Below are 22465 nucleotides of genomic sequence, written 5' to 3' on the forward strand. Positions count from 1 at the left end.
AGTAAAAGTAGAGAAGATTTCTTTCTCGTTCAGCGGGGGTATAATATTTGATTAACATTAAATATGTGGCGCTGTAACCCCATAGCTTTGTCTCCATAGCGGACGAAAGTTTACTCAATTTTTTATGGTCGATTGTGTTTTTTGGTTGTCGCTTTTTGACTACATAAAAGTGACACAAGTGGTGGACAAAGTTGTCGGCCTTGAGATAGTTTAGTATTAATCATAATGAAAAATGATAACAACTTTTCCATTTTTTAAATAAATTATTATTGCTTTACCATCTACAACTACTCTTGGTATTATATACAGTTCACGCTTCCTCTTACATATGAGCTTCTTAGCACCTTCTTATTTACAAGACTTTGAAAGTACTTTAAGCAAACACGCCTTTCATTTGAATTAAACAATAAACATTGGACCCTATTTGGCAGTCTTCAATACAAAGATAAATATTAAATAAATAAATAAATAAATAAATACAATAAACACTGGACCATTATCAATTTAAACTAGATCCCTTCAACAGCATTCACCGAAATTTCCGTGCTTGTACTAATTTGTTGATATCGTGGTATGTTGTTAACATAACTGGGTTTTCCGTGTCCTTCAAATTCGTACAATCATTGTAAAGTTTGTCGCAATTCAACCCATCTTGCCCATCCTTAGCCGCCTTCATGTACTGGAAGAAGCGCAGGATATCTGGATTGTCAATGGTGGGCTTCCGAAGTTCATTTAACTCCCTGAAAAACATTATCATTATATATGTAATGGTATGCTCCCCAGAAAAGGAAGTAATATTTGTGTTCACTGAAATGAGTTTTCCATTTTACGAATATAGTTACCTGCTTAGTTGTGCCGAAACTAAATTACTATAAGGGGCATATTTAGCAGGATTCGAGTACATAAAGCACACTAGCTTCTTGCGACAGACTTCGTTATCTTTTTGCAATCCCAACTGCTGGAACACAGCATCCAACCTCGACAGCAATGGACTATAGAATGGGTCGTAATTTGTTAAAAGGAGGGATGATGCCGGTATATCCAGGAAATTTTCAAAGTTGCTTTTGTTGATGGACATCGTGTCAGAACCCTTTGTTCCGGAGTTCACGTGCGTGAGTTTCTGATCACCCATTCCAAATCGCGATAAGGGGTTATTGTTGTATGCTGTAGCAGAATCATACATCTGCGTAACAAATTTATTGTTCGATGACTCTGAAAACGAAATGATGATTACAAGTTGCATTGGAAGCCTAATTCACTTTACACACCTGCTTGCGGATACATGTATCCATCAAACTTGTTATCCTGCTCCAAGTTATATGAGTCGTCCCGGAAATCTAGGTCGCTGACTGTTTCGCTCGGGTGGTTGAAGCCAGATACCGATGAGATACCTTAAATAATTTGAGAGTAAACTGTCAATCACACTTTGTACTTTTTGTGTTTTGTTAGTTAGTAAGGTATGAGGGATAACAAATGTATGTATTTTGAAAAGATATTAACTTACAAACTATCAACCCGCAAACCTAACATTCAACCAGTTTCATAAAATTCAGCAATTTTCACCGTGACGGTAATTAAAGAGCGAGTATGATATCATGGTACCTTTGAAAATTTACTAGCATATAAAAGTTCACTAGTCTTCTTTATGAGCACCAGCCTGAAGAATATCTTAACTAGGGCAACTCTCCAGAGAAGTGATGTAAAACATCTTAATTTTCAATTTCGCGTAGATATCAACATTAGTCGCGCACCTTCCAGGCCTCTTGAATTTTTAATTTCAAGTACATATTTCTGGCCTCCGCAGAGAGTTCTCCTGCTGCTAAAGGAGGATCTAAAATAACGCGAGCCGTCATAAAACCATTATTTAAAAAGTTTCCACTCCCTGCCTTATCTTCAGGCAAGCTTTAATCACTTTTCGTATAAGCTCGACAGGAAGAGATTCTATCTAAACAGTTGGGGTACATGTTTGTATACCAATAAATTACAGGAAGGTCATGGGAAGCTTGAGATACAATTCACATGGCTTTAAAAGGGTTTAAGATATATTGCATCATGGAAATTTACGGTGAATAAGGTAGCATGTCTTACTGCTAACGTAATTTTTATTCATTAGCGAAAGTAGAGTTGATAATAATAAGGAGAGTACATTGCGAGTCCAAGCGAAATTGTATTCACGCGAATGTTTGTGATTGATTTGCATAGATATCGTGTTTGGTTTAGTGAAATCTTTGATGTTGTATGTGATTATAAATTTTCATTGAAATTGGGTACTCATTACATTTGGAGGATATCTATATGTTTACCCAGAGGTAGCCGCAGCTCCCGAATTTCTAATTAAGAAATTTGAAGAAAAACCTACGCTTTTTAGAATCATCTCAAGAAATACCACGTAAATACCGCTAATAGGGAAAGGAGGTATCAACACGCTTTATAATTGCATTTAAATTTGAGATTCACGCCAACGCAATTTCTATTTCCTGGAAAAAGAAAGCGAATAACATATTTTTCCGTTTTTGGCGGGTATAAATGAGTCAAATTATGGTGTAATGGTGGAATTACTCTTTCTCTGCTTCACTCGCAGGCAACAACCCCTTCTATAGTTCGTGTGTAAATATTAAAGATAGTTAGAATGTATTAGGTAATGTTACGGGCCTAGGGTCAGAGCCTAGGATTCAATCCCCAAATGCCATTGACGATGTGTTCGATTTTCGTCCCACAGAGAGAGACGTTGACTTAAAACGTTGACATTCATTCCGCCACAAGACAATAAAGCAGTATACCGCATTGAATAAGTGCGACATTCTCCTCCTTTTTGAAGAATGAGCTCAATAGTGGACCTCACTTTTGTCAGCAATAACATTCAACATGGATTACTTTGGTTAGCAAGAACTTTTGATCAAGATATCCTAAAGGTTGCTCTAAATGAACACAGCAGCAGGGAAGTCATTTGAGGAAAAAAGGATGAGTCAGCGTGACCTCAGTGGCACTCAGACGCCTCAGGGAGTTGATTGACAAATTTGGTGACCACCTTGCTAATGCCTAATTTCGGGAGTGTAGTAGCGATACGTACGCCGTGATACAAAACTCATTACTTTGCTTAATAGAGATACAAAAACAGTGTGGTATAGTTCCCAGGGCGAAACGTGGTACTCACGAGAGAGCATAAGGCCTGGGAAACGTTTGTTGAACCAACACCAAAAGCTTTACTACCAAACCCGATTTCCACCTCCACGTGGTAGTTGCTAACATTTCTTTCTTAATGAAAAGTTGCACACAAAGAAAGATAAAGGCGACTCTTCCAACCAAAAACGGAACAAATTAGTTCGTACAATTTGTTCCGTTTTTGGTTGGAAGAGTCCTCCAGGTTGGAGTTCAGATAGGGCGGACAGTCCTACACGGGAAACCACACTTTACGAAGCCATGAAAGAACTATCCGACTAGACGAATTCAACAACAACAGATTGGAGTGCGGATTATTCAACCAGCAGTTTTACATGGAACGTTTGTTGGAATTACCTCGAACGCGGCTACGGTTTCACAATTTTTCTTGCTCAGAACCCAGGTCTCAGAGGAATGCATACGGACTGGCAAGATCATAGTCTCACACAGTAAGAGCTTTGACCCTATAGTGAGATATTTCGAGCAAAATAGTTATTTTAAGATGAAATCGACTCTGTTGGCAGCCAACAACCATGCGCCAGTTTCATCGTCAAAGCTGTTATCGGTTGTGATTTTCGACGCTAGTTGGAGAAATTTTCAACGGTCGCAAAGTTGTAGTCTATAAAAAATCAAAAAATCAAAAAATGACTGACGGTTTCGTCCAGAGCAGAGGCAACTCATCAGTTGCTGCCTCACCTCTGCCTTGGGAGCAGCGTGACCGAAAGTGCCAACAGGTGGACTCTGGACGAAACCGTCAGTCATTTTTTTGATTTTTGGATTTTTAATGCTTGGGGTGCTATGCTCCAAACTAAGGATCCATGGACTAGAAAACGTGGGAGTAAGTTGCTCCTCATTTAGTCCGGTCCACCATCATGTGGATGTGGACTTAGGACCCCGCATATGCTAAACAACTACCTAGTTGTAGTCTATTATTTTTATTGCTTTCGTTTGAACGGTGCGATTCGATGTTGTTCGTTCTTTGGTTTTTGGCCCAGTCTTGCCTTCATTAATGTGTAGCCCGACATATCGTGCCAACTGTTCGATTTGGATGAAAGTAGACTGTACATTTCGGGTTGTTCGTGCCATAATATCAACATCGTCAGCGTAGGCCAGTAGTTGGGTGGACTTGAAGGGAATGGTGTCTCATGCATTAACACCTACATCTCGAATCACTTCTTCCAGGGCCAGGTTAAAGAGGATGCATGATAGGGCATCCCCTTGTCTAAGATCGTTATTGATGTTGAATGTCTCGAGAGTGATCCTGCTGCTTTTATCTGGGCCTCGCATATTGGTCAGAGTCAGCCCAGTGACTCCTATCAATTTCGTCGGGATACCAAATTCTCACATGGTGTGCGCAGTTTTACCCTGGCTGTGGTGTTATAGGCGGCCGCAGAGAACGTATAGGCGAACAATATAGACTGTAGTGACCGTGGCTGCGTGACGGGAGCGGAATCTCATTCGGCTCTTTCTTAATTAATTTGTTTAAATAATACATTTAATAATGTGCAATTACCCTAATGTTCGCCGCAGATTGCACATTATTGAATGCATCCGGGTGAATTAATCTTAACAGAGGCGAATGATTTGCCGCATCCGCAGGCGCATGCGCATGTTGCCGCAACATTTACTAGACAGAGTTTAAGGCAATGTAGCGACAAGTGAAGCGGTGCTGGGTTGAGAGGTGGATGAAAAGGTAGAAGCTGAATGGGAGTATTGAACGGAAAGACGGTCCTCATCCTGGTTATCAAATATAGCAGCCCATTAATCGAAAGTCCTCGTTTTTTCGACTAATATAGTGTTGGTTTTAGTTTTAACGTTTATTTTGGATGGTGACTTTGAGGGGAATTTGTTACATTTAAATCAATGACTCATTCTCATAACGAAGGAATTGAAAAGGTAAAAAGTGAATGGAGCGGTTAAGGTGAACGGCGCGAACCTTTGTCTTTTGAGGTTCAAGACGAAAAAAAAACCTTCAGGACTACCTCAAAATAGTGAATAGAAATCAATAGTGACGATGAACGGCGCGAACCCTTTGTCTTTTGGGGTTCGAGACGAGAAAACCATCCATCTAGCCGGATTTGCAGCCCGATCGGGAAAATCCTCACATACAGCAGTGAAGTAATCGAACCCAAAGAGATTTTCCTTTTTATTATAAAAAAGAAAAGGAGAACTATATCAAGCATTGTGTCCCTATACATGTGAATGGAAGGTGCAAAATTTTTTTTCATAAAATGTGGGCATGTGGGGTATCAAATTAAAGGGCTTAATTAGTACTTTTCGAAATTGGTTCCATATTTGATATTAGGTGAAACATAGGGGAGTGGGGGTTCAAAATGTGACCCCCAAAAAGTGAAACAGGTCTCGTTCTCAGTACCTATCCAACCAAAAAATCTAAAAAAAATCACAGTGGTGCATCTCTATGAAATCTAGGCCTCAAAATATATCCGGTTCCGATATCTGCACAAATAAAGTTAATAATAGTATATTTCCACATTTTAGAAAATTTCCCGACAACCACCCTTATGTTCATCCCAGAATTATAAAATTTGGCATGGGTATATTGAAGACCATACTGCACAAGTTGGTTAACTTTGAAGAAAATCAAACTATTATTAATAAAGTTGTAGGGTGTGAAACTTTGCCATTTTTTTAAAATTTCGTGTACTCTACAACCTGTATGACGTCATCATTACATTTCAATTAATCTTATGAATTGGGTCGGAAAGAATTATTTTGTTTTGGTTTTTTAGTCACAATTACTTCAAACAGACATGTATGTATGTAAGTAAATAATATATGCGTGCTAATGAAGTGTGCGGGTAGTATCTAATTCAGATATTTGCACATTAAACCAGCGGTATTTAATATACCTACTATATATGTACATATGAACGCTTTTGTGCACAAAGTAAATATGGGTACGATCAATTTATATACGTGGATATATGTGTACAGTATTGGGAAATAGGCAGTTTGTTTGTTTAGAGTGAGCGTAATATCTATGGCTGTAATATGTGCGTATGTTTCGTAGTTTGAAAAAATATGAGGGATTATGTTGGATTTGTAGCTTTATACGGATAGAAAAATGTGCGTTGAAATTTCTTACATAAGGTGAACATAAAACCTTTATACCCGAAGCGCTGGCTTCCGGTATTCCGACTTCTTTCTATAATGATTTTCAATTTTGATTTAATTTTTGATTTAATTTGTTTTTTCCCTCTCTGATTTTTGGTTATTTTTTTTTATATTGGAATTGTTTTTTTTTGGAATAATTACATTATGATTTCCAATTAAGTTTTGATCCTTGATCCCGCAGAACCTGTACAGGGACATCCTCAAAAGACAAACTGGCCTGAGGATGTCAAGTAAGGGTGGGAGCCTCAGGGGCCGCGCTTCATTCAAGAAGCCGTCGTGGATCTTCCCCTCCTTGATCGCGGCACTCGGGTCCGGAGACTTACGACTCCATGCGCGCGGTCGAGCAGTTTTTTTTATTTTTCAATTTTAGTTCGCGTTCTGGTTGTTATTCAATAGGCCGTCGCGAATTCCCTATTATTGTCTATATTGAAATCCGGTGTGAACCCACGCATCGGAATAGACACGTTGATTTTGTAGTAATGAAGCGTGAGGGATCAAAGCGCTCAAAGGACCTTACCCATCTTACCCAAATAGGTTCATTACAAGACTCGGACCATTGCCTTGTTGGCATGGTGTGCCAAGCTCGAATAACAACATCACGTCCAATCTTCTCTCACAATTAGATTAGAGTGAATTTTGAAGCCATCCATAGCAAGGTCATTCGTAATACCTATAAGAGAGAAATGGATGGGTAGCTATTAGAGAGATGAGTTGAATACCTTGATGAACTCCTTTGCTACCAGAATATCGGCAAGTTGGAGGTTCAGTCAACTGTAGATGGCGGACAAATGCTGCCGCCATCAAGCATAAAGAGTCCGTGCAAACCATCTGCTTAGGAACCACAGGAGCAGATAGAATTACAGCCCAACTGGTTAAATATGTTGGCTCATTAATTGGTGGCCAAGGTTGTGATTCCAAATGAACGCCTGATGACCGGCAACGAGGCATCTGTTTCAAACACAGAAAGAGGAATATCAAGCAGTGTAACAATTATAAAGCTATCACGTTGCTGGGTACTATCTATAAGATTTCTCCTGGCAGGATAACACCATACACCCTGAACATCATCAGCCCATGTCGAAAAGATTTCATTCCAGCCAAAAATACAATTCTGGAACCATTAATAATTTTCGAAAATTGTAATCGATAAAAGCTATAGTACGATGATGAAATTTGTGAGCGGTTGTGGTGGCCATTTCAGCTTACAAAAACTGTTCCGCTCGAAACGTTGCCCCAGAGCGTTAAGGGTCTACAAAACAATGATCTTGCTAGTCCTTATGTATTCTTCGGAGGCTTGGGTTGGCAGCAAAAAAAGTTGCAAACTCTTAGTCGCGTTCGAGAGAAGAATCCTCCAGAGGATTTTTGGCTCCCTAAGGAAGGAGCATATATATGATATATAACAACGAAATCTTTTTTCGATACTACGGTCGTCTGGTTATGGCTAAAATCCGGCTCGATAGGTTGCAATGGGCGGGTCACTCACTCCGTTTAGGTGAACATGATCCAGTCCGGAAAGTCTATAAGGGTAATATCTAAGATAGAAAAAGAAGACGTGGCAGACTGTGCCTCATATGGAGCAATGGCGTAAGCCAGGATGCGAAACAGCTTTTGGGGTTATCGATTTGGTGGATATCAGCGCAAAGCCAGGATGTCATCGTGAATGAACAAGTAGATGTTATCAGCAAATCCGAGGTGTTTAAAAATAGATGGCATAGTACATTAAATCCTTCTACTTCCTCTAGCGAACGAAGAACATCACCGATAATCACAATTATAAGACGAAGCCCTGCCAGACTCCATTTTAAATTTTAAATCGCTCTGAGATTTAGCACGCCGCATTTAGGGCCGTTTTAAGTCACTCTGCTTTTAACTTTTGGTTCCTTTGGATTGCGCCTCCAATGTAGAGCACTCCACTAACGTTGCCGAAACCGAACATCTGAACTTCACACACTGTTCCAAAATAATCCGCAGAGTGTTGTTGTGGTCAATACTGATCAAGCTTTCGAGATGCTCTTTGATGGGTTCCAGGATTATTTTAGCTATTGCCACCATTTGACCTCATTCCCTCATTCGACTGTATGGATAGGTCTCGGATTTCCAGGAATTCCCAATAATTGGAGATAACAATTCTGCAGAATCTTCAGAGTCAGTGATGGATAGCTCCGCGGAGAACTCCAACTCCAATATATTCCTGACTGAATTGATTTGATTTCTATTTGGAACACATGTTATGATGACGAGAGGCGAGATTGCATTCGAAAACTATCGAAGGCAACATCCAAGCGAAGGCAAGCGAATGGAATGGTGATCCCTTTTAAGCCTAATGGACTTCGCTTTTTATGCAAATCCAGTTGGATATCGTGTATAATTCATAGCTCAAGCGTTATGAATTTCACGAAACGGGAATATAGGAATTCTGTCACTGACATGCTGAGATGTTTAATGTCCACCTCAAATGTTTGGAAGAAATCACAAACAATAAAAGAAGACATTTATAATTTTTTTTAAGATGATTTTGAAAAAAAGTCCACATTATTTACCCCCAATTCGAGCAGTTAAATATATTTTTATGTTTAGATCCTAATTACTAATCACTTCTACAACGCTTAACTTTGACATAACAGATCGAATTCTCCATCCAAAGTCACTCATTTATTGCTTTCAGAGAGGTTTTAGGACAAGAGTAAGTTGACCATATATATGGGAATTTAATGTGTCACTCTAAAGGGGTGTCGACTTTCTATTATTCATATCTTAACTTATGCTACAACTAATTTATATGAAATTGTAATGGCTGAATGGGATTGCGATGGTCAAAAACCCATTCTAAGTGACCGGAGAAAGAGACCTATCCCCGAAACCTAAAAATACGGCGAAATTGACGGTGAAGGTCCGCTCGTAAATATTGTTCCAGTGAAATGCTTCGTCGACATGCCTCTATGATAACCAGGCTCGGGAATGTGGGCGTTCTTTGAGTAATTCGTGACGTGAGACTATACAAAAATGCATGTGTACTTTCTAATGTGTGGGTCAGCACCGGATCAAGGAAGCCAACCGAGTGACCAATGTACGAACTATACCCGCAAGGAAATCAAGAAATGACTCGACCGCGCGGGTGGAGCTGTAAAATTCCAGACCTGAATACTGCGTTCGAAGGGAGGGTTCACGAAAAATCGCATCCTCAATCAATATTTATCCTCCTCTGCCTCAGATGTATGGTGAAGCGCGGCATTAGAGGTACCGGCCCTGCTTTGGCATCTACAGTTCATTCTATTGGAGAGGCGGTGGGTTACAGAGACGGAAGGGAAAAGGGAGTCCTCAAATTTGATTTCATTTCTTCATAATTAATTCTTGAATTGTAAGGTAGTAGTACAATAGAACCCAAAAAGGAATAATTATTCTGTAAAAAATAAATAACGAAATATTAAATCATGAATAAAATAAAGGAAGAAACGTAAAAAAACATAAGAATCTCTATCTGTCTGTCTATCTGCCACACCCGATACACTCAGAAGCAGGTAAGCCGATTGCTCTGAAATTTGGTGAGAATATGTGGTCTGAAGGGACACCTTCACATGCAGCGAGGGGCATGATTTTGTGTTGGGATTAAGGGAAAGCTCCCCATATATGCTAAACGGAAGTGTATTAACAAAGTTATAGGAGGTGCAGATTTTGCTTTTCACCTGAATTTATTGCACTCTAAGACGTGTATGACGTCATCACCGTATAGTGTTTTTTTAGTTGTTTATATATCAGTAGGAAGTACTCGAGACAGACATGGGCATGTATGTGTTAGTAAAGGTTGCGGGTAGTGTATAATAAAATGGACATGTGTGTATGTCAGTACCAGTGGCATTTAATTTACGTGCAAGTGCAATCTTTTGAGCACGGTGTAAAGTAGAAATACAGGTATACCACGACTTATCACACTTCGATTTATATCAGTTTTGACTTATTGTTATAAGTCGAAAAATTAAGGAGCATGCTTAACACGTTAATTCGTTCGACTTATCACACAATTTTTAGCACTATGTGGATACATATTTTTAATTCCACACACTTCTATTGCCCGAGTCAGTCCGCTTAGATAAAGTTAAAGTATTTCTTGGTAATTACTTTCGCCGTATGGGCATATGCATTGAATACAGCTCTGAATGTTCACACAAGCGGTCGGTGTTCTCCCTTGTTAAAAGTATTTGAGAGGCGTGAATGTGCTTTATTGATTGCTTGTTTTCCGGATCTTTAGTTACGAATTAACATATTTGTTGAAAGGGAAGAAGTTGGTGCACGTGAACAAACTTCGATGGTTTTGAACAAATGGAACCATCTGAACAAATTATTTTGGTTTATTCTGCAAATTTACATGGAAACGGAAGGATATTAGAAGATTATTCTTAGATAAACATTGAGAGCGAGTTAGGTAATTACCCTTTCAGATAACGCTGGATAAGGATCCGTTACATGTGAGCAATATGTTCAAATAAAGCCTGATAGGATCGGGCGTGGCAAATATTGAACATAATTATCTGACACATAAATAAAAGAAGCGCCATTAGTTTTAATTGAATGTTGGTAGTAGAACTCAATACTAAAGATTGGTTTGCTTTCGAGTAAGAAATTAACGACCAAAACTCTTTTTAAACTGGCCTTCATAAGCGACAAAATTGTGTTTAACAGAAAAAGCATCAAAAATCTATATAGTTAGCAGTATGGATCAAGGATACAGCAGGCAAGTTATTAATTTAAAACAAAAATGGAAATAATTAAACGTTTGGACGAAGGAGAGAGACCCGCGCAAATTGCTATTTCCTTAGGATTGAAGGTATATGTTATCAGACAAATAAAAAGGAATGCGGAAAAAACTCGCGGGCATGTTAAGGCGGGCATTTATTTCTTCACCAGGAAGTACCATAAAAACAAAACACCGACCCTTTGTATTAGAGAAGACGGAAAAATTGCTGTATGCCTGGAGAGAAACATGCCAATTTCAACTGCAGTCATCCAAGAAAAGGCGAAGAGTTCGTTCAATACCATCAGAAGTTAAAACGAAGCCTTCGAATTTAATGCAAGCCGCGGATGGTTCGCCAAGTTCAAATCAAAATTTGATCTGCATAATTTAAAATTGGCTGGAGAAGCGGCTAGTGCTGATTATGAAGAAACGAAAAAAATTGCTTAAAAGTATCAAGGCGGTTACAGCCCCAGACAAGTTTTTAATGTCGATCAGACAGGACTTTACTGGAAGCGTCTACCATCACGTATATTTATTACCAAGGAAGAAGCTGTAACTCCAGGTATAAAGTCTCCACAGACAGGGTTACATTTGGTTTGGGCGGAGATGCCGCTGGTAATTTCAAACTGAAACTTCTCCTGGTGTACCATTCGGAAAATCCAAGTGCCTCGAAAAATATTTCGAAAACCACACTGCCATAATAGGCTTGGGTAACTTTGGCGGTATTCACTGAATAGTTTAGAAATGAATTTTGTCCAGGAGTCAAAGAAGACTGTAGGAAGAACAACTTATCGCACAAGGATTTGCTATTAGTCGATAATGCTCCCGGACATCCTGCGACTCTCAACCAAAGCGATGAAAATGTGAAAGTGGTCTTCCCACCGCCAAATACCACTTGCCTGCTGCAAACCATGGACTAAAGTGTAATTGCTACCTTGAAAACATACTATCTGCGTCGAACTTTCAAGCATTTGGTGGAACGTTTAGACGATATAATAGCACCGGATAAAGATAGACAATTATCAATTAAAGAAATCTGGAAAAATTTCGATATTCTCAAGGCTGTTGAAAATATCGAAGCTTCTTGGGAAGAGGTAACTAGCGGCGCCAAGCGTGGCGTGAAATCTTGCCAGAAGCGGTTGAATCTCCTTCTGTCATTGATATCGACAGCGATTCAGAAATCAACGGAGAAATTCTTGATATTGCGAAAACTATAGGCTTTGACGAAATCGACGAAGAGGATATATTTGACGTAGATAATACTCCTGAAGTGCCACTTTCAAACGAAGAATTATTGAACATTGTAACAAATGATAAAGAATTGGTACAACAGAATTTAGACGAGGGAGAGAGGAGAGTTTCCAACCAAAAAAATTCTAACTTTTTGTAACACATTGAGAAGTCGTTGGAGGATGATCGAGACAATGAAAGAAGGCAGACGATGTCCTTTTCAATAAGTAAAAGTGTGGAATGTGATCGAGAATTGTACAAATCGAGAAAGCTTAAAGCAAATCAGACAACTTTAACTAAATTTTTCAAACCGTCAACATCTGGGACAGCTTCTCAATGCAAACCTCAGCAGGAATTCATAGTGATATGTTATCAAGTGGTGAGGAGTGACTCATAAATATTCATATTTATATATATGTATATTTTTATAATATTTTCTAATAAATTTTCTTTATTTTGATAGTATAAACTAAAAACGTTTACATTTGCGTACATATTTTGAATTGATTCTTAATAGGTGGTAGTTGCGAAATGTCAATTTTGGTACTTCATAAGCAACAAGCGACGATTAACGAAGTATTTTACTCTTCTTTACTCTATGCATACGAGCATGTATTTTTTACGCTTCGACTTATCATATTTTCGACTTATAACGCACTTTCATGGAACCAATTAACGTGATAAGTCAAGGTATGCCTATATGGGGTGGTACGTTAAATCTATTTGTAATAACAGCGTACGGTAATAGGCAATGTTTGTTTTTTTCCGCATTTCCGGCATGTATGTTATTTTTAAATACCTTCAGCAGATAGATCCAAGGAGGTTATCATCAATGCCGGCAATAGGAGGGGATCTAAATACAAATCCACTTTTGTTCTTAGGGAATTATTCACGGAAAAAAGGAAGGAATGTATGACCTGATTACCAGTAAAAGCAAACGTATCAACTAGAAAAGTACACGACCTAGAAAAATTACGCGCACCAGCTGCTCCTCTATTCTCAATCCCCGAAGACAAAAAACGACCTCCCCCGGTCCAGCTGATTAGCTGCTCTCGAACCAGCTTGCTCCTAATTCCGCCGACCCCGGTTTTGAATTTCAACATTCAACGGAGGCACAGCGAAGGCAAAATCTACAAAAATGACTGCCTCGTCCAGAAACGAACGAAGGCTCGGGCATGCACCCAGCAACATCATGATCCCGTCGCTATATTTGAACTGCGTTGCGAAAACAACAACAACGTGCAAGCAAAGTACACTTTTCCCAATTGCACTGTTCAGAAACTATAAATAAATAAAATTTGGAATTATTCAAATGAAAATGGATTCTTGAGTTTAGAGGAAGCCGACCAATTGTTAGGCATTTTATAAAATAAATAAAATTATCAAAGGTGGGGTAATTAAATATCACAATTTCCCACTCCTTAAATCATTTACTCCCAGAGTTGATACCATGTTTGGAAGATGGGAACTATAAAATCCCATGCATTACAGTGAGTGACATAAATTCACGTGGAGTTTCAAGGGGACTCCCCATGTAAGCAAAGAGGGAATTAAAAATTTTTTCACCGGATATAGCCGTGTGAGGTAAATTAAAGGTCTCAGTTAGTGCTTTCCGAAACTGATATTAGTTTTGACATGAATTGTAAAGTGCATGAGTAGGGAGTGAAAACATACACAATTAAAATGAGACAGGACTCATTTTCGGAAACTACCCAACCCAAAAATCCGAAACAAAATCAGGGTCGTGCGCTTAGATAAAATCTAGGCTTCAAAATATGTGCCTTTTCAAAACGATACTTTTCACATTTGTGGGAATTCAAATGCAAAAAATAATAATTCTAGCAAAAAAAATGATCATTATAAAATGGTGGTATGATTCTTTACAAAAAATATGAACCAACATTTAGGATGAAGAAGAACAGGTTTTCTCCCATTTAATGCGTAACATTCCTGCTGACAAAATGTCGTGTTGGCGCGTTCTATCGTTTGATAGACATGCGTTTGACGGGCAGACATGCAGTCAGTTTAGCGCCTAAGGTTTTAAGGGTATATTGTCAAGACCGTCCCGGAAAATGAGGTAAACACGGGATTTGTAATAATAATTATAAGGACATTTTAAAAGCCCAGTTTGTCTGATCGGCATGTACAGAACACCGAAAGGGTGAAACCACTAATAAGTGGTAGCAATGATGGGAACCATCTGCAAGGGATTGTTTGGCTTACTGGCTGATTTCCAGCATCAAAGTTCGAATACTGAAATCGCAAAATTAACTACAACCTCATCTAGTTTGTCACAGGACATAGAGGATATCGCGGACAGCTGCACAGGTTTGTACTGACGGGTTCCCATACTACGGTATCTGTAACGAAGTCTGGCAAAACCTGCAGCACAACCTTTTTTTTTTATTGTCCCAAAATTATCAATTATGGAATGTTGGTAACACAATGCTTTTCAGCACAACCTTTTTTTTTATTGTCCCAAAATTATCAATTATGGAATGTTGGTAACACAATGCTTTTCAAAGGTTCCTACCTCCGAAGAAAACATAAGAGAGGGGAAACAGACAGACAGAGAAACTTTCAACGACGTTTTGATCTCAAAATATTGAGCCATGTGTATTTGTCTCGTCACAAGGTGGAAATCAAAAGTTGTTTGCTGAAGATACGAAGATTTTTGTGACTTTCTTATGCGAGGAACTTTGAACGCACGATTGCTCCATCAGTGAATAACTTTCAATACCTACTTAGCTAACATGGTAATAATAATACTAACATTGGCACCCTGTAACTATAGGATCTCTACAAATTTTGGGTTAGGCAGTATAGCAGAAATAGTCATGGTTCTCCATAAACTGCATTATTGAAGCCCTGGGAATTTGGTAGTTTCAGTAATGAATCCAACAAAAGAAGAACGCGGCAAGTGAGCATCCATGTTGTGAAAAATTCGCGAGGGATCTGAAGCTTTTCGTGTAAAGTTCAGTGACTTTGGAATCCCCACCTATTTAAGCCATTGACAGAGCTCGACCACCAACGGAACTAAAGAAGACGACAAGACCCCTGTTTGGGTGGAAAAGTCAAAGCTAGGGAAGTCGATAATGCGGCAACAGCGTTCAATATACTCGACAGTGGGCTTTCGAACTCTCTAATAGTGAAAATATATATCAAGTTATACGAAAAAGTGGAGAGAAAATTAAAGGATGCAGAAGAAGAATAGGGAAATTGTAGGCGAGCCAACGGGACCCTTGCAAACTCCGAAAAAGCGAAAGGGATTTTTCTCAAAAAGGGAGGGTCTAAATAAATAAGTTCTTTCACAGGATACTTCGATTTCTGGAGCAAGGTAGCCCTAAAAAGCGGGATCAAGGGGAGACGAATTCAATTCAACCGGCGATCATTATGTGGGAAATAGGAAAAGCCTGCTTATAGGGATATTCTGTGAATGGACTAAGAAGACTTTTAATAGAGTTAGCTATGAGAGAAACAGAGTCATTTTAGATTCAGGGAGGATTAGTTTGTTTTCCAAGAATCATAAGAGTTGGCGATGAAGTACCTGAACCCAGATTACAATCATCAGGTTGAAGTACAATTAGCATCAAGTAGATCGTGCGTTTCAAGCTGCAATTTTTGATCCCTTCTCTCTTTCTGTTTCAGAAAACACACATCGGCTCCATTTATTTGATGTCCCACATGGTCATATTCATATATGGTGATTATAAGTTCAAGTGCAATCATTTTTGAATCAATTCAGTGTAACAGTAAGAAAATAAACCAATTTGAATGTGATTGTGTTTTACTAAAAACCTTTAAAATGAAACAATTTCAGCCATGGTTGCATTACACATAGAAAGTACGTACACATATGGAACACATGGTCCAACTTAAATGTCTCAACTCAAATTATTTTGTGAACTATTAGAACCTCGATATTAAAAAAGCTCAAGATTCCAGTGTGTTTGCAAGAATCAAATCAACTAATCAATTTCCACTTATTAGTGGCAATACTAGTTGAAAACGTGGCAGTTCTGAATCGCTCCAAAGCTTCTCACACAATATCTCAATATGGAAATCCTAGGAAAAAATGCACTTTTAGACCTATTTTTCCAATTTGTTTAAATATTTATAAACACAAGCCCACATATTCATTTTCAGAATTTCAGTAGGTCAACCTCAATTCGTATCAATTATGTATTTGCATCATTGAAGTCGGGGTCTGATTACCCCATAGAAAGCAACACATTTCCAGCAGGTAGCGAAATGGGATCCTTCAATTGTTACCTTCCCAAGCCTACTTTTTATATGAGGAGTAAAGTGAGATATGTGGCAGTAAAAAAGGCAAGACCTCCGGTAAATCTAAAATCACAATGGAATAGAGTTTTTGGCTTCTACCACATCTCGTTTCACTTCGCTCTAATTTTACTTCCTCCATCTCATCACCATCAAATATGGTATGTACCCTTTCACAGCTTCCTGTTCTGTTCCGGGACAAACTCAATCCTTATTTAGATGGCGATGCTTTTGCTGCATCCTTCTTTTCACTTCGCTCGGTTTGCTATTTCTCTTTTAGCGTAAATTTTCACCCTTTCGATGAGATTCGGATACACCCTTATTCTCCTTCTCTCCTTTGTTCCCTTCGGTGAGATACCGATATACTGATTCCGATAGTCTAAGTGATGAAAAATCGAAACGTCTCCATAGATACAATCTATCTACTGCAAGAGGATAGAGGTGAACGAACATTTATAGCAGTTGTTAGTGGTACTTGAATATTGGATGTAAAAAATATTCGACCCGATTTATAGAAGTTACTACAAAGAATCTGATTCCCTCCCAGGTATTCATTTTAAAGAAATCATAAGGTGTTTAGTTCACTTGGACAGTTTTTATTTCTAAAAGAAAAATTGTGAAAAAAGTAAAAAAGATTCGTAGCAAGTGACAAGGTACGATCGTCATTGAATGTAGAAGCGGCAAATGACAAGAATTCTATTTTCGAGCAAACATGAAGAGTCAACATTGGAATTAATGGAAGAGTGGTTTAAAGGGTCGTCCTTGAGAACTTTTTTTCAAAAGCAGACGTAGATTAAGAAAAGTATTTCCTGGGAATTTTTTGGGCAGATATGTAAATAAGACTCAAGATAAGCTTTAACCAGCCTGATTCCAACAACCCAGGCGAAAGTTCACCTTGCGAAAGCAATTCGAAGGATATTTCCATAAGACGCAAGAACGTGGAATAATAAAGGCGGCATTATTCACGTCGGTACCATTGAGAATTGATTTCCTGCCTTTTGTATAGATATATTGAGAATTCTAGGCTACTTTGAACCGAACCCCAAATCCTTGAATGCTCTCATTCTTAGCGTTACGATTTGTGGATATGAGTGTGCAATCTTCCGGAAAAATTGACGTCGTCCTGGTCTGGATGACTTTTGAAGAGTTAATATTTGCAATGAGAATTGAATAAATCAATGTCCTATAGCTTTGGTCTGCAAAGGCCGGAGGGTATCATTCCGAGATGCCTCTTTCAAACTTCAATTTGAAAAAAACGTTCAGAAAAATCATCCGATTATATTCGAAACTTCAGGAGCAGCCATAAAAATGCTAAGCTGTATGCGATTAAACAAGAATCGACCCACCCGTCGGACACTTTCCACTTCCGTCCTCCGATCACCGCGAGAATGAGTGTCAGGCCTATGGCCGACAAACTTCTTCGTTTGAAAAAGTGTCAGACCAGCGAATTCTGATGACCCGCCGCAAAGACGTATAGACGAAAGCTTGGAGGTTTGGGTACCAGTGGAGTTCACTTTCCGTGTGCTACCCCCATGTAGAAACACAGACAGAATATTAGCACTTCAGAGTCTCAACATGATCTTGGTGTTGAGATAACTGCATTTCCAGATTTTAGACTCGGTAGCAAAATCGGATTTAGTGCGGTTAATGCCTCGGTGAACATCCAGCTCGGTGCCACCGTCGCAGAAACCACGCTTCCTAGATGTACAAATTGATTGACGCATTCAATGCTCTGTCCATTAATGCAGATAGGGGGGACTGAGAACCTTGGTTCTGTTGGTGTTTATCGTCAGTACAACTCTACTTGCCTCTCTTGCTGGAACTATTTGGTCAAGGTCCATTACCCGGTGAGAGAACAAATAAATGTCATCAGCGTAGTCAAGGTGTTCGAGGAAAGATGTCATTATCCGTTGAGCTCCTCCACGTCTTCCGGACAGAGCAGCATAAAGAACCTTACCGATAACACGAAGAAATAATATTGGTGATAGGATACAACCCCAGCAGACTCCGCACTATTCCAAAAGGAAAGATCTTTGATGGGTTTCAGGATTATTTTAGCTATTGTCTTTGCAACCGCAGGGAGCACACAGATACCCCTCTAATTTTCACATCCAAAATGGGTCCCCTTCTCTGGGTTCTTGACGATCATTCCCTTCTTCCACGGTGGGAAAGGTCTCAGATTCCCAAGATTTCCGTACGGGTGGAAATAGCAGATTGCAGGTGCAGTGATAAATAACTCTGCGAGGAGACCATCAAGCCTAGCGAATTTACTTCGTTCGAGTACATTGATGTTCGAAATGATTTCTCTTTCTCTTGATGGAAGAGTGCATATCCCCTGTTACGGTGGCTAGCCATTTCATCGACAAGAGGAGGTTAAGAACCGTGATCAAGTGTTCTTTCCACCTATACATTTGTTCATCATCATGGAGGAGAAGTCGACCGTTGACGTTGTTCACACTTTCAAAGGGGAGTTATACCAAATTGTGGTCTATCCCGATCAAACAAAAGCCAAAACTAAGAAGCATCGTCTGAAGATACTGACCAATAATCTCCGCCCTGTTTGAGGGGAAAATGATTGAATCATGCAAATTCAGGTGCACCAGGCTATTGAAAATGTTATTTTCACCACTGGCTCTTCGGAGCCTTGTACAGCAGCTTCGGGGCTATCAGAAAAATTCACGAAGAGAGCAAATTTGATACACCATTACAAGTAGCATTACCTTAAAACTCAAAGGACAACAAACTCGGAACGAGATGTAAAAAAGAACGGAAGTACTCATTTCGATTTGTTGCAAAACGCTAAAAGGGGTGGAAACACGAAATAATCGGCCAAAGTCGCAAAAATAGCAACACCAGCGTCATTTTCAAACAAGTCGGGGAAGTATGTAAGGTTTTGTGTATTTCTTTTATAAAGAGATTTGAGTGTGCATTTGTCTCATTAGTATGTAGCACGTAAAATATGCATATATTATGTGAAAATGTCCACTTTCAAGTGATATTGACATTCATAGTCTTGAATTTGCAGAGAAGCGACAGTTTTAACCTAGTATAACTTTGTTAGTAATAATGCGATTTTCATCAAATTCAGGCAGGATCATGCTCTACGCTGTAGCCTACATTGCTGCAAAATTCTGTGATTATAGGGTGAACTTAAGGGGGGTTTTCCTGTCAATAACTAAAAATTATAGTAATGTACTATTATTTACTTTATTTGAACAGGTATCGGCATGGAAGGTATTTCGGAGCCTAGGCACTATATAGTCGCAGCCCCATGATGTTTTCCAGATTTTCCGGTTAAGCAGTTTCTGAAAATGGGTTCGTTAAAAAAATGGCCACTTTCAACCCCCTGCTCTCCCCACCTTTTCCACCAATATTAAAACTGAGACCGGCTTCGAAAAGTACTAACCGAGGCCTTTAATTTGATACCCCACATGACTATGTTTGAGGAAAAAAAATATACACCCCCCTTTTGCATGTATGGGAACCCCCCCTTAAATTCGTCGTAACAGGATGTAACTCACTATATGCGTGAGCGTTCACAGTTTCCCCCTTTCTACCAAATTTGGTTTAAATCGCTGTAACCGTCTCCGAGGAAAATGCGTGTGACGGACAGACAGACATACAGATAGTAAACCGATTTTAATAAGGTTTTGTGTTTACACAAAACCTTAAAAAGTGACATAACATGCGCTAACATTTATTGGAATTCAAATTCAACCTGGAGGTTTGTACACCTTGAAAAAACGTAGATCAAGTCAAGGGTCCTCTGTCTGTCCGTCACACGCATTTTTCTCGGAGACGGTTGTAGCGATTGACACCAAATTTGAGAAAAAAGTGGGAACTGTGAACGCTCACGCATATGGCGAGTTACATCCTTTTACATTGAATTTAAGGGGGGTCCCCATACTGCAAAAGGGGGGTGTTTTTTTTCATCAAGTGTAGTCATGTGAGGTATCAAATTAAAGGTCTCGATTAGTAATTTTCGAAGCCGGTCTTAGTTTTGACATTTGTCGGAAAGGCGGTTAGTGCGGGGGGTTTAAAGTGATTATTTCTTTAACGAATCCATTCTCAGAAACTACCCAACCGAAAAATTTGAAAAAAATCAGAAGGTTGCCAGTATATAATGCCTAGGCTCCGATAAACCTTCAATACCGATACCTGTACCTTGAAAGTGTAAATTTTCACATAATTGATGCATATTTTACGTGCTACATGCTAATGGGACAAATGCACACTCAAATCTCTTTATACAGGGTGCGGCAGCATAACTTCATTTTTTAAAATGCGTGCCACTCAGTTAGTTGATGTCATAGCGGAGCGCTAGTGGTCCCGTTCAAGAGGGGATACTGTGAAGTTTGGTCCCGACACGGTTCAGTCGCCATCATGCGTTGCAATAGTGAGGAGCGTGCCTTTGCCGTTGAGGTTTACTTTTCAAGCGGATGTTCGGTTATTGCAACACAGCGTGCATTTCGGAATCGCTTTAGTTTAGCCCCGTTGGCCCCCGTCCCAGACCGCAAATCAATTGCTACATGGGTCACTACATTCAGCCAAACTGCAAGTGCAACAAAAGGAAGAACTGGAGTTCCTCGGCCCGTTAGATCACCTGAGAACATTGAAGCAGTGAGAGCGTCAATGTTGCGATCGCCACGGCGTTCTGCGCGCAAACACGCATCTGCCCTTGGATAGTCCAAGAGCAGATCGTTTTGTGAGAAGAATTCTTCGTGATGATCTTCATTTTCATCCCTATAAGATGGCGATAGTGCAGGAACTTTCTGAACGTGACTTCAATTCTCGGATAAACGCGTGTGAGCTTCTTCTTGATGTCGTTCCCGAGGGTGCTTTTGTTTTTTTTAGCGATGAAGCCCATTTTCATTTGTGTGGGTCAGTTAACAAACAAAACATGCGCTACTGGGCTGACACCAACCCTCGAGAATTGCATCAAAAGCCTTTGCATTCACCCAAAGTCACAGTGTGGTGTGCAATTTCCTCAGCTGGAATTATTGGTCCCTGGTTTTTTGAGGAAAATGAGGTTACAGTGACAGTGAATTCGGACCGGTATGTAAACATGCTACAGAATTTTTTTTCACCACGGCTAGAAAATTTGGATTTGGGGGACACAAACGCTAGAAATCGGTTTACGCAATGTATGGAGAATGGGGGACGTCACCTAACAGATTTGATCTTCTAAACAATTTAAATAAAAACTTTAGATGTACCTACATTACATACACATACAATGGTTTTTATTCAGTTTTGAAAAAGGAAGTTATGCTGCCGCACCCTGCAAAAGAAATACACAAAACCTTTCATACCTGAAGCGTCTAGCTTCCGGTTTCCCGACTTGTTTAGCATTTGTCACGGGCGAAAACAGCTGATGCCACGAGGTCTTTTGTTATGGACTTACTTGGAAGCCGCTTCGCGGAAAGAAACGAAGGAAACACTTTCGTAGTGATTCGTTCTTTTTTCGAGTATAGTTTGGAGTATAGGCTACGTTGGGAGGGTCACTTAATCCGTATGGATGAGGATGATCCCACTCGGAAAGTCTATAAGGGCAATATCTATGGCAGAAAAAGAAGACGAGGTAAAACCTGCCTAAGATGGAGCGATGGCGTAGGTCAGGACGCCAGACAGCTTTTAGGGATATCGAATTGGTGGACCTCGGCGCAAAACCAGGATGTCTGGAGTTCCTTATTAAGGCAGGCCTAGACCGGATACCGGTTGTTGCGCCGTTGGTGATGATGAGTTTGGCAGGAGGAAGGTACTAGACTTATTTAAAAAAAAGTAGTCAAATTCAAAGTAAAGCTGTGTACCGTATTTGCAATATGAACGATTTTTATTATTATCTTTTAGACATGCATGATTTGCATGATTAATGAAAATGTCTACTCATGTTTGGAGTGAACTCATGCAATGAAACGAACCGGCATTCAC

At 39.5% G+C, this 22465-nt stretch overlaps 1 protein-coding gene across 1 annotated transcript in view; it reads right to left on the reverse strand.

The window, feature by feature from the left end:
- Positions 1 to 254: 254 nt before the first annotated feature.
- Positions 255 to 22465, reverse strand: part of LOC119653118 — a 155754-nt gene continuing 133543 nt past the window's right edge. Inside the window, exons 8-10 of the mRNA XM_038057642.1 lie at positions 1269 to 1391; positions 843 to 1212; positions 255 to 740 (exon numbers count right to left, since the gene is read on the reverse strand). Coding sequence (XP_037913570.1) covers positions 530 to 740; positions 843 to 1212; positions 1269 to 1391 — 704 coding nt within the window. The 3' untranslated portion in view covers positions 255 to 529. The remainder of the gene's footprint in view (positions 741 to 842; positions 1213 to 1268; positions 1392 to 22465) is intronic.

The sequence above is a fragment of the Hermetia illucens genome, chromosome 3 (genome assembly GCF_905115235.1).
Source record: "Hermetia illucens chromosome 3, iHerIll2.2.curated.20191125, whole genome shotgun sequence".
Taxonomy (NCBI): Eukaryota; Metazoa; Arthropoda; class Insecta; order Diptera; family Stratiomyidae; genus Hermetia; species Hermetia illucens.